At 35.5% G+C, this 13,185-nt stretch overlaps 1 protein-coding gene across 1 annotated transcript; it reads left to right on the forward strand.

The window, feature by feature from the left end:
* Positions 1 to 1,031: 1,031 nt before the first annotated feature.
* Positions 1,032 to 12,938, forward strand: LOC105111289 (dynamin-2A-like). The gene is made up of 22 exons (XM_011006594.1): positions 1,032 to 1,478; positions 2,283 to 2,333; positions 2,417 to 2,537; positions 3,052 to 3,144; positions 3,377 to 3,438; positions 3,659 to 3,776; positions 4,375 to 4,708; positions 5,181 to 5,328; positions 5,810 to 5,911; positions 6,020 to 6,139; positions 6,576 to 6,659; positions 6,788 to 6,915; positions 7,287 to 7,371; positions 7,488 to 7,611; positions 8,063 to 8,139; positions 8,431 to 8,487; positions 9,582 to 9,726; positions 9,820 to 9,980; positions 10,316 to 10,429; positions 10,506 to 10,573; positions 10,803 to 10,975; positions 12,274 to 12,938. Exons 1-22 carry the CDS (start codon positions 1,332 to 1,334, stop codon positions 12,537 to 12,539), a joined length of 2,778 nt encoding a protein of 925 aa, XP_011004896.1. The 5' UTR covers positions 1,032 to 1,331; the 3' UTR covers positions 12,540 to 12,938.
* Positions 12,939 to 13,185: the final 247 nt, after the last annotated feature.

A 13,185-nucleotide genomic window follows, 5' to 3' on the forward strand; every position in this document is an offset into this window, starting at 1 on the left:
AAAGTAGTTTAACTCTGCGGTTTGTTTTAAACATTATTATAGTCGCGTAAACAAATAGATTCTTAGTAAGGTTGTCACCTACCATGTTTAGGGAAAATTATCTAGGGTTAGGTTGTTAAATATGCATTTTATACCTTTTTTTTTCAAGTTGATTTATATTAAACCGAACTATTCTAGTTCAATTTAGTTTAATGGTTTCAACTTTCTAAAATTAAAATCAAACCAAGTCGAGTGAGTTTTATGGTTTTTAAATTGGTTTTTCAATTTTTCCTCTTGGTGCTATGTTTTTAGTTATTTTTTTCATTTATGTGATTATTTAGTTTTTTTAAACACCTCTAATAAATTACATTAACTAAGTTATAATTAACTTGTATAGTTGCCAAATTTACAAGAAATAAAGATTGTCTTCAAATATGTGAGTAAACATAATATGTGAGTAAACATCATATGATAGCACTTATATTTTAGTTTGGCATAAGAGAGTAAACAATGAGGATAATAACATGTTTAATTGAAGAGAAAAATATAAAAATAAATTTGTTTTTAATACAATTTTAGAATGAATTATTGTAATTTAAAAAATAAAAATCATATAAAAGATATATTTTTAAAGATAAATTTTGTTCTCATTATCTCTATTTTTTTTATTTCAGCATAATAATCAAGCTCTATCTAAATTAACTGTAATTATAAATGCATGATTTGTTTTTATATTTGAAATTGTATTTAGTTTAAAAAATATATAAAAATATTTTTTTAATATTTTCTAATATTTTTTATTTTCTAATATTAAGAATAAAAAATTCTATTTTTTTCTTAATACAATTTAAGAATTAAAAAAAAAACAAACCACATCACGAAATCATACATTAAAAAAGAATTTTAAAATCGAACAGAATTTATTTCGATAGTAACCGTCTGTCGTCGGCACTTAAAGAAAAAATAGCATTAGCTGGCCGAAATATCTTTCTAACTTTTAAAAAAGAAAAGAGGAGTTTAAGTTTAAATTTTCAAACACACGCATGACAGAGAAAGAGAAACATTTGAAAAAAACACATTTCAAAACGCATAGAAATAGTCGTCGTCGTCGTCTGATATCTTTGAGGGAAATTGGGAGGGGAGAATAAAAGAAAGAGAGAGAAAACACGCAAAAGAAGAAGAAGAAGAAAGACTCCTTCGTCTTTCGAGTATATTTCAAATCGTTGAATATTGAAAGATAGGACCTCTCCTGAAAAAAACCAATCAGATCTCATCGGTTATCGATCAGCTCTCGATCGCTTCGATTAGACGAACTTGTTAATTTAGATCTTTGATTCTTGGACTTGAAAAAAATGGAAGCGATCGAAGAGTTGTCTCAGTTGTCGGAGTCGATGAAGCAAGCAACGGCGTTGCTTGCTGATGAGGATGTTGATGAAAATCCGAGTTCAAGTTCAAGACGGAGTTCGACTTTTCTTAACGTTGTTGCTCTTGGCAGTGTAGTAAGTGACTTGCTTTACTTGAATTTGTTTCTTTTTAGTTAAGAAAATGAGTTTTTAGTTTTAGATTTAGGTTTTCTTTGGTATTTTGGTTTACGAGTGATTGGGATTTTTGATAACTGTTATTGTAGTTGTCAAGTAGAATTTGTTGTTGTTGTTGTTGTTAACGAGAATCTTATGGTGGAATATATTGATATGGGAAAGAATTCTTTGGAATTGAAGGATGTTTGTTCTGTCTGCGTTTTGTTTTCGTAAACGATCTGAGATTTCTTTTTTACGAGTGTTATCTTCCACCATAGAAGGAAGGGATATTGTATATTCGGATAGATTGAACTCCAAAAGGAAATGAAGATGAATTCATCAGCTGAAGAAGCATTGCCTTAGTATGAAGAAAATGAAATGAATTTGGTTTTTGAATGTGTTGATTAGTAGTATGGATGTCATTTTGAAGGTGTTACTGTCGTGTGTGTGTGTGTCTGTGTGAGCTATATTTGTTAAATATAACTGCTGTGTGTGTGTGAGCTATATTTGTTAAATATAACTGGATGATACGGATGTTCTTTATTTTGTGTCATTATGCTTTACTGACTATTTGTTTTGGATGTAATTCGTGGTTATGAGCTATGAGGAACCGTTGAACGTGAGATTCTATAGCTTACTAAAATTCTAGTTTCTCTGCTGTTGCATATGCCATATTTTTTGCTGTTTTCATCTCACCCTTTTTTTTCCTTCATGAAAAATCTCGTTTTCTAATCTTTTTGGGTAATGTGATCCTTGTCTGATTTCTCCTTCTGTGTTTTTGGTCAGGGTGCAGGTAAATCTGCAGTTTTGAACAGTGTAATTGGGCATCCTGTTCTGGTAAGTTAGTCTGCATGAGGCTTTGTTTTTTTCCTCTCTCCTGAATGTAGGTTGATTCCTGAAATTCTCTTTCTTTTGTACAGCCAACTGGTGAAAATGGTGCCACTCGGGCTCCTATAAGCATTGACTTACAGAGAGATGGTTCTTTGAGCAGCAAATCCATTGTCTTGCAGATTGACAATAAATCTCAACAAGTTTCTGCAAGTTAGTGATTGCAATTGAATGGCTAAAATTGCTCCATTCGTTCCTTCAGTTATATTTATATGTTGTTCTCTTTGCCAGTTGCTTATGATTATATGGTTAAGGATTAACTCCAAAACAGCCTCTTAGGAATCTCATGTTATCATCTAATGATTTTTTGAAAATGCCACCAACTTCTGCAGAGCTGGCAGCTTTACAATTCCCATCATAACTTACAACCCCCAGCTGCTAAGTGCTAACATGGTTAGATGACAATATTGACCACTGCTTTGAATTTTCATCTTTGTTTGAGGCTGTAAGATATGCAATGGCCACTGGTGAGGCTAAAAGCAATATGTGTAGTTGATTCATAAGAAAATTTACATATAGGAGTTAGTGGTGAAAACAGAAATATGCATAGGACTTGACTGAGGTGGAAAATTGCTTTACCACTATATGGTGAAATGTCAACAAACATGTAATAACAAGACCCCTTTCAGATTTATAAAATGTCAATATGATTTTTGTTATTTTGCAGGTGCTTTGCGGCATTCTTTGGAGGATAGGCTAAGTAAGGGTGTCACCGGCATGATTCGGGATGAGATATACCTGAAACTGCGCACAAGCACAGGTTCGTTCATTATAAATACTGTTTATTCTTGTTTAATTTATGCATAAAGATTTTAAGATTTGGGATTAACTGTTGTTTAGTGGAAGACTATTGTCATAGAGTCCCATGATGGGATGGGAGATTCAAAGATTCAGTTAACTAATTAAGATTCATTTAATCCTATGCCCTTGTGCCTCTTGGCCAAACAGATACTGGTGTTACCATACTTACTGTTTAATATGTTTTTTCTCAGCACCTTCCTTGAAATTGATTGACTTACCTGGCTTGGATCAACGGATTGTGGATGAGTCTATGGTAAGTGTTAATTAAAGGTTCTAGACCCGTATTACATTTATGGATTTACATCAACCAGTATCATTGGCATGGTGATCAACATTACCTTGCATGTAATCCGTGAAAAAAAGGAGGCTTTTGGCTCTGTTTCCTTTATTTGTTTATTTTTTGTGCATGTAATGAGTTCAGTGTGGTGCTCAAAATGTTACGGTGATAACTTTTCAATATGGCCATTGCTTAGGTTGGTGACTATGCAGAGCGCAGTGATGCCATTTTGCTAGTTATTGTGCCTGCAGCCCAGGCACCTGAAATTGCTTCATATCGAGCCCTCAGGATTGCCAAGGAGTATGATGGAGAAGGTAAATGGCTGTTAAAGTTGATTGTGCTGATATCTGTGATAGTTTTAATACAGGCCAATTTTGCTACATGGGTGATTTCGGACGCTCATATTTTTTAGCACATACTTTCCACTCTAGTGTGTCCCCATCATCACTGTTTCTGTTAGGTGTTTTATAATTTTTTACTTTTAAGTGTTCAAAAGCCCTTTTCTTATGTTGGTTTTATTACGTGTCAAAAAATTTCATAGAAATGTTGCAAGAGTAAAGTATTAAGGTGTAAATGACAATGGTGTTTAGTAGATCCAGAATGCCTAAGGGTGCAAATAAAGGTGTTGGTGAGACCTGCAATTAGAAAGATAAGAGATGTATATTAGTGGGGCCTATACTTAAAAACTGTAAGTAAATATTTGTTAGGACTTGTGCATAAAAAGTGATGAGGAAAATAGGTTTTAGTGAATCCCGCTTTATTACTTTTTGTGAGTGTAAAACCTGATAATTTCCTTCCTGTTTCTGTTCCAAACTAGTTGAAAGGGGTAAAATGTTACTATGATCTCTTCTCACCCCCTACCAAGCACATCTTTGATGTAATTAAATAGGTATCCTTTTCCGTCAATGACAGGTACTAGAACTGTTGGTGTAATTAGTAAAATAGATCAAGCTGCTATGGACCAGAAAGCTCTCGCGGCTGTTCAGGCTCTCCTTCTAAATCAGGGGCCACCGAAAACCGCTGATATCCCATGGATTGCTTTAATTGGTCAATCAGTTTCAATTGCTTCTGCGCAGTCTGGGTCTGAAAGCTCTCTGGAAACTGCATGGAAAGCAGAGAGTGAAAGTCTCAAATCAATACTGACTGGAGCCCCACAGAGCAAGCTAGGCAGAATTGCTTTAGTAGATGCTCTGGCACAGCAAATTCGTAAGCGCATGAAAGTTCGGCTTCCAAATCTTCTGTCTGGGTAATTGTTTTATACTTCTTTTGTGGCCTCTCTCTTTAAGGAATTTCAATTTTTTACCTTACCTTTATTAGTTAATTTGCCCTATTGTCAGTGTGCCTTGTATTGCCTTCTCAATGTAATATTCTATTATATGTACTTGTCTTGTTGTCAGCATGCTGCCAAGAAATTTCCCGACATGGATTTTGTTGTTATTATTGCTGTTCTCCCTTGGTACATAATTTGTAATTTGGAGATGATTGGTGCACTTTTTTTTGTTCTTGATTATGATCATGCCACACTTGGACTGTAAACTGTAAAAAGACAAATGAAAGTGTTTTGTTAAGGTAACCACAACCACATTATAGACAAGGATGGGACAAATTTAATCAATAGTTTTAACCTTCTTTCTGTCCAATATATACATTTATGCTTACTTTGTAGGCTTTTTTGTTTTGGCTATCTCCTTATGCATTTGCCCTTTGTATCTGTACAGTTTGCAGGGGAAGTCTCAAACAGTTCAGGATGAACTAATGAGGCTTGGGGAACAGATGGTTCAAAGTGCTGAGGGTACAAGAGCCATAGCTCTGGAGCTTTGTCGTGAATTTGAGGATAAATTCCTCCAACACATTATGACGGGTGAGGTGAGTGTTTTGATATCTTATGCTTTCCCATGTTCTTTGTTCTGTAGCATGTATCCTGTAGGATGATCCGTAATGTATTGATGTTATGCTCATAAAGAATGTAGTGCTCCAAGGACCTTTGTCCTATGTAGTTCTTTATGGATCTTTGTATTCTATGCTTATTATTCTTTTTTTTTTTCATGTCACTCAAATGCTGCAGTTTTTTGCTCATTTGTTTCTTTTTTGTTTTGGATAAAATGGTAGATATTTTTAAAATCATCTCAGATGTTATTCTCAGTTTGTTTCTCCAAGTGGGACTTGCCCTAGCTTGTAAAAATCTTTCCATTAGCTATTTGCTTCTGTTCTATGAATAGTCAATCTGAAATCTGCTAAGTGAGGCACTTGCTGATTTCTTATGGTTAAGAGACACTAATTGAGAAATGGTTTCTGTGAAGTTTCATGATCCAGAATATAAGCTGTTACTTAAAATATTTTGCTGCAGGGTTCTGGTTGGAAAATTGTTGCAAGTTTTGAAGGGAATTTTCCAAATAGGATCAAGCAACTTCCTTTGGATAGACATTTTGATATCAATAATGTTAAGAGGGTAATTGTGCCACTTTTATTCACTTTCTTTTTTCAGTACATGCTCTATTGCTTTAAGGAATTGTCTTGTGCTATCGCATAATCTTTTCTTCTATATATGCTCTATCAGATTGTCTTAGAAGCAGATGGATATCAACCATATCTTATATCACCTGAAAAGGGTTTAAGATCCTTAATAAAAGGTGTTCTGGAGCTTGCAAAAGAACCATCACGTCTCTGTGTTGATGAGGTAAATTACATTTTGTTCTACCATTTTTTGTAATATGATACGTCATTCTTTTAGGTTCATACTTTTGAACGTTTCCATCTTCTCTCCTTATTTGATGTTTATTTTGGTCTTGAACATCAAATGAATATCTGATTTCTGATCTATTCATGTTCCATGATACTTTGTTTCATGGTGTGCTGGGTTCTGATGCCATGAAGCAGTCATATGATGGCATTTTTTTGTGTTTTATGAAGGCTCTGTGTTTATCTTGTACTTGTTTCTTATTTTAAGATGTTGTTTATGTTTTTTTTGGAAAGTAACTTCTGAAATTTCCATTCAGATGAAACTGATTTGAGGTAGACCTTGTTTATTCTGTTATATATTTTTTTTGAAGATCTCGATCAATAACTGGTCCTGTTGCGTGCTATTGATGGAGTTCCTTCCTGACTAATAACAGGTACATCATGTCCTGGTGGATATAGTTTCTGCTTCTGCAAATGCTACACCTGGTCTGGGAAGATACCCTCCTTTCAAGAGAGAGGTACAGTGCTCTATAATTACATGTCCCATGATTTATGTTGCATGTTGTGAATCTGCAGGGGTGCCTATCATGGTTAAAATCTTATTCTTTTTGTAAAGTTGATTTTTTTTTTTGGTTACTGCTGTAAGGTTGTAGCCATTGCAAGTGCTGCTTTAGATGGTTTTAAGAATGAATCAAAGAAGATGGTTGTCGCGTTGGTTGATATGGAGCGAGTATTTGTGCCGCCACAACATTTCATCCGCTTGGTGCAAAGGAGGTACTGAGAACATGTCTGGCTTGTATAGATTTGAGTAGCTATCAAGGTCTGCTTGTAATGCTTGTAATGTTGGTTGTAGTAGCTCAATTACAATGAAAACTGTGCAATTTTATTGTTATGTGATGGCATGCTTATCTATCTCTGTTTCAGTCACTCGAAAAAGTGCAAAAATAATAAAGCTGTTAAGTGTAGTGTTTCCAACCTCTACATTAACTTGGTTGTTTGTATTTTGTGTTTGTGTGCCTGAGCATGCCAAATGTTTTAGTGCATATGCAATAATCTTCTGTTGTATTGTATCCTACACATGTTAGTGCATATCTGAAACTTAACCTCCAGCTTAATTGTTATCCTTTCATTTTTATCTACTACAGGATGGAAAGACAGCGCCGAGAGGAGGAGCTTAAGAACCGGTCCTCAAAGAAAGGAAATGATGCTGAGCAGGCTATATTAAACAGGGTATAGTGTTCATTTTGATGTTGATTGGAACAGGAGTCTTAACCAAAATGTGTCATTTCTGTTCTGTGCTGTTGATGCTTTACCCTTGCTTCTTTTGTTTTATACTTTCTCCTTAGGCGACTAGTCCGCAAACAGGTGGAAGTTTGAAATCAATGAGAGAGAAATCCAATCAGGCTGATAAGGAAGTGCAGGAGGCATCTAGCTTAAAGACTGCTGGTCCTGAAGGAGAACTAACAGCAGGTTTCATGGGTTACTGTATTTCTTTAAAGAATTTTAGTTTTACCATGTGTCCTGCTGCTTTTTGAGTTTTATGACAGTATTTTCTGAAATTTATCGTCGTTGTTGCCTTCAAAAATTTGAAATATCTTTTGGGCTATGGACATCTAAATTGCTTCAATTCTTTCATGTCATTATAGAATTTTAACAGCTACCATAGTTCTGAAGATACAAAGAAATGGATGCCCAATTTAAGTATGGAACTAGTTTATAATTTGATCTTGATTTGGACAAACCTTCCATTACATATTTGGTATTTGGTTTCAAATATATAAATTATGTTCTCAAAAACATGCTTGGAAATAATTTCTTTTTTTGATAATTGAGAATTTTTGCATTTGCTAACACTGCAATCACAACTATTTATTGATAGGAAAGTTTGAAGTTTAGTGAACTGTTTGCATGTTGTTTGCAGGATTTTTATCAAAGAAAAGTGCAAAGACTAATGGATGGAGCAAGCGATGGTTTGTTTTGAACGAGAAGACTGGGAAGGTATGTAAAATGTTATCTGATAAATATTATGGCATGTTTTTCTTGCTGCAAATACTTGTTAGAGGATGGTATTAAAGCATGTTTATTGTGCACATCTCTGTGGTCTGATGGTTTGGAGGTGACTTGCATTCTCATCCTGTTGTTTCTATGTATCCATTTTAGAAAATAAGATTTGAGAGCATGCAGTGCAGAAGCAATTAATTGAATTGCTATAATTTTTAGTATTTAATTGTACATGACTATTATATAGATGATGGGTAGGACGAAACTCACCTATATCTTATTTAACAGCTTGGTTACACAAAAACACAAGAGGAGAGACATTTTCGTGGCGTCATCACTTTGGAGGTATGGTCAATAATCACTCTTTTAATTTGGGATCACTACTAATTGCATGGTTCTGGATTTCCTGGCATCTTTTTCTGCATTTTTCTTTTTTAATTTCTACAACCTTAGGACTGCTATTAGTAACATGTAGAGTGCTATGAAGGATAGCTTTTCTGGTATGTGTGCGGTCAGTTCGCTGGGGGGAGGTGTTCAGCAGTGTAAATTACTGATGAAGCATTGGTCTATTGTGTGGGAGGTTTCTAGAAAGAAAGATTATTTAGGAATTGGACATATAAGAGTAGTGCATGAAGTGAGAAATCATATGTTAGCAGTTGTGCTTTTATTCATCTGTCTATTTCCTTCCTGAAGTCCACCTATATATCAAATGTTAAGGTATTAAAGAATATAAAATTGATGTTATGATCCTCATGTGAATTCAGGTGTGAGTTGTTGAGATGGAGAAGATTGCATCTTAAGATCATTTTCATTTAGTGAAAAAAAAAGAAGACTTATTTTGTCTCCAGAAATAACATTGGTCTGTCCCCAGAGCTTATGCTCCCATAAATTGAAAAGAGAACGCAGTACTTCAGGCACAGTAGTATTGTGGTTGTGTTGAATTGGTGGTATAGCCATTTTGAAGACCTGCTTCTTGCTCTCTTTGGGCCTAGAATATAATTTATGCTTTGGAAGGTAGGAGGCCAGTGTGCAGTGAAATTGTAGTTTGAAGAATGCTATGCTCGAATCTTTTTACCAAGTATTGATAGACCTGGTACCAAACCTGCTCTATCAAAATCCTGGTGGAGGGATGGACTAAGTCTGATGTGCACCCATTTTGTTGGTCTGTTCTTTCTTCTGGTATTTGTGTCATCCCGTTTGCCTTTTAAGAAAGCCATGTGTGTCCTCCCAAACAGGTTATGCCATTACCTGTTTTTATTTATTAGTTAAGAAAGCCATGTGTGTCCTCCCAAACAGGTTATGTTTCTACATGCACTATACTTGATAAATGCTGTCAGACAATACATGCATTTTGCGGGGTAAAGACTGGATAAATTATGATCATTTAAATGGCTGTGCATGCAAATGATTTGTTCCATCTGATTCTATTTATTTTTCAGGAATGCAACATTGAAGAGGTTCCAGATGAGGAAGAACCTCCTTCAAAGAGTTCAAAGGATAAGAAAGTCAATGGACCAGATACTAAAGCTCCCAGTCTTGTATTTAAGATTACCAGCAAGGTTCCATACAAAACTGTTTTGAAAGGTATGCATCTTATATACTTCTCTGGTGGATTTTCTTACTTTGTATTCCTTTTTGAAGTTACCATTACACTTTTAACCGTATTTTATCTTGCAGCTCACAGTGCTGTTATTTTGAAGGCTGAGAGCATGGCTGACAAAGTTGAGTGGATAAATAAGATATTAAAAATTGCTCAACCTTCTAAAGGAGGGAAAATTAGGGGTGTATCTCCTGAAGGTGGTCCTGCAATGCGGCATAGTCTTTTTGATGGCTCTTTGGTATGATTACAGGCTGTGCATTTTGCTCTTCCATTTTTTAGGGAATTAGTGGTGGTGTGATGTGGGCATTCAAAGCAGTTACTAACTTTTTAGAGTTCATTATTTTGCATATTTGACAGTCTCTCCCTTGGATTAATCTCTTGCTACCTCCAATGTTTTCTTTGCAATGTTATGGGTTGTTTTAGTTATTTATTTTGCCTATCTGGAAATCTTCTCACTGAAATTTCAGCTAGCAGTTTTGGTCCCATATGCATGTGCATAAAGGTTAAATGTACAAAACTTGGACATTGCTGAGTTAGACTTCAAATTCCTAAAAAACAACTTTTTGTGTGCAGGATACAATGGCTCGAAGACCTGCTGATCCAGAAGAAGAACTTCGATGGATGTCCCAAGAAGTGCGTGGATATGTAGAGGCAGTTTTGAATAGCTTAGCTGCTAATGTTCCCAAAGTAAGCTGGTCATCATTCTATTATATTTTTTCCTTTTGTGAGAGGCTTTTAATAACATTTGTAATTGACCAATCAGGCAGTTGTTCTATGCCAAGTTGAGAAAGCAAAGGAAGATATGCTAAATCAGTTGTATAGCTCTATCAGGTTTGGTGCTTTATCTTTGTCTGCATTTGGTGCCTTTTGTTCATTGCTTTACTAGGATGCTCATGCAACATGGCTATTTGTTAGATCACTACATGTGATTATTTTAGTATCTTGTCACGGTTTCACATGGATGCCTGTTCTGCAGGAATCTGCCTGTGGTTGAAACATAAATTTCTGAAACTATTTTAAGGGAACTGTAACATCAATTTTTGTATTTGTCTATGGTCAGTGCTCAAAGCACAACAAGGATTGAAGAGCTTCTTCAAGAGGACCAGAATGTAAAGCGCAGGAGGGAGCGGTACCAGAAACAATCCTCTCTCCTTTCAAAGCTAACACGCCAACTCAGCATCCATGACAACAGAGCTTCTGCTGCTTCTAGCTGGTCTAGTGGTGATGGAGCAGGTTTGTAGTTGAAAATTGTTGTTCAGATAGAAAGGGTTAAAGGCACATGGACATTGAAATGTTGAACTTACTGGTCAAATTATTCAAACCATTTAATGCTGTCTGCCTACAAATTTTCCCAATTCTTTGTGAGAAAGATGTGGGTTGTGCTATTCAAAGGCTCCAAAATCTTTCTACACAACAATTATAATAGAATGGGAGAAAGTTACCGCTAACCTTGACTGTATTATTTGGCGGAAGAAAATAACTAGAAGAAATATGATGAGAGTGGTTGTCATTTTGATGGGTTTGAGACTATGGACACCCTAAGGAGATTAGCATATTAGGTGTTTTTCTCTTCATGTGAATGGGCAGATGAAGCTGCAGTTGTCTTTATATGTTGTGATGTGTTTTCTCTACCTGGGGAGCACCTGACCTGTCAATCTAGCATAAATTTTGATTGCTTATCATTCACTTTTATTCAAAGTACATGTTTTTAGGAGATCAGTGTTTTTTAAGCCATACATATGGATCATAGTCGAGGTTTTTTGCTGTTAAAATATGGGTCCTGATGATGATGCCTGGAGCCTTAAACCCCTAGCTACCTTGCCTAGTTAAACACTTGCTGCCCTGATAGCTGCTTGTTTTAGTACCTTTTCATATCTCCTTTTAGGGACTCACTGTAGTACTCTTACTTGTCCATCTATTTACTTTCCTGACCGATGCATGGATGGAGGCATGGTTTTAAATAACAGTCATTATAATGTAATGGGAGTTATTTAATGGATTCGGAGCACCCATTACCATTATTCAGTGTTATAGTATCGTTATTGGCGATTCTGAACAATAATGGTTATAAAGTTGTTATGTGATGATGGTGGTTGTTATTGACTGTTGTAGTGAAATCTAACGGGTCAATAACAGCCCGCAACGGTATGCTTACAAAATTGATCTTGATAGTTTTTATATTTCAAGTTAATGTTTTTTTTTTTATAAATTTGTTTTTGACTTTTTGATAGCTATAACATGTTACATGTTTTTACCTGCTGAAAGTGTTAATATTGACTATATTTTAGCAGACCTATGAGAAAAACGTGTATTACAGAAGTTTGCGAAGACTAATGAATTCACAATGAGAGCTGTGACTGTTTTTCAACATCCATGAAGTCTGTGATCTGCAACTGTGACAATTGCAATTTAAAACTTTGGAAGAAGGGAACATGCATGACGACTAGGAAATTTTCACACGCGCACATAATGGGTATCAATTTGTCATTGTTATTAATGCCCTTGAAATTCTTGGATTACCCTAATTGCAGAGAGCACCCCAAGCCCAAGGACAAATGGTTCATCTGGTGACGACTGGAGATCTGCATTTGATGCAGCTGCCAACGGTCCTTTAGACATTGGAAGGATGTCAAGACCTGCATCAAATGGTCACAGTCGATATTACGGCAATGGTGATGTGAGCACCAGTTCCAAGAGCTCCGGTTCCAACTCCAGCAGCCGTCGCACTCCTAATCGCACTCCCAATCGGTTTCCACCTGCTCCTCCACAGTCTGGTTCTTCAGGTTACAGATATTAAATGGGGGCAGACTGATCCCAATTGACAATTCATACTTCCACTGCATTACTGGAGGGTGAGATTCTGGAAAACCCACTTCAAATTCTACACTTTAGAATCATTAGAAGAGGAGAGCGTGTTTGTGTACATAAGACTACAGTTCCTCAATACTGGGTTTCTTACGGCTTGCCCCAGAATCCTTGAAATCCTTCTATTATATTTTTTGCCCCCTAGTAGTAGAGTTATAATTCTTTTTTTTTTCCTAAATTGCCCCCACATTTTTGCATGCTATAGGTGCAATTTTGCTTGTATGGATTCTGATATATAAATACTTTTGTGCCTGAAAACTCAGTATAACATTTGTGATATTTCCATCGAGGGGAGCTTTATATTATGATTTCCAGTTGTGATTTGTGACTACTGCCTCTTCGCTTGGCTGTGGAATGCTGCTGTTCAGTTCGGTCAGGATGTGGCCTCGTGGTGGATTTGAGTATTGCTATCTGTTTGTGTTTGAAACCGGAAAAAATATTAAATTAATATATTTTTAGTGTTTGGGTTTTTTTAATGGTTTTGATATTAAAAATAAAAATATAAAAAAATTATTTTAATACATAATATTTTTAAGCATCACAATATTAAATATTTTGAATAAAATAAAATTTAAAGA

The sequence above is a fragment of the Populus euphratica genome, unplaced genomic scaffold (genome assembly GCF_000495115.2).
Source record: "Populus euphratica unplaced genomic scaffold, PopEup_1.0 scaffold461.1, whole genome shotgun sequence".
Classification (NCBI taxonomy): Eukaryota; Viridiplantae; Streptophyta; class Magnoliopsida; order Malpighiales; family Salicaceae; genus Populus; species Populus euphratica.

Coding starts and splice junctions, on each gene's coding strand:
- LOC105111289 (XM_011006594.1), top strand. CDS start 1,332: ATGGAAGCGATCGAAGAGTTGTCTCAGTTGTCGGAGTCGATGAAGCAA. Junction 3,145..3,376: donor GAAACTGCGCACAAGCACAG/GTTCGTTCATTA, acceptor GTTTTTTCTCAG/CACCTTCCTTGAAATTGATT. Junction 3,439..3,658: donor GGATTGTGGATGAGTCTATG/GTAAGTGTTAAT, acceptor GCCATTGCTTAG/GTTGGTGACTATGCAGAGCG.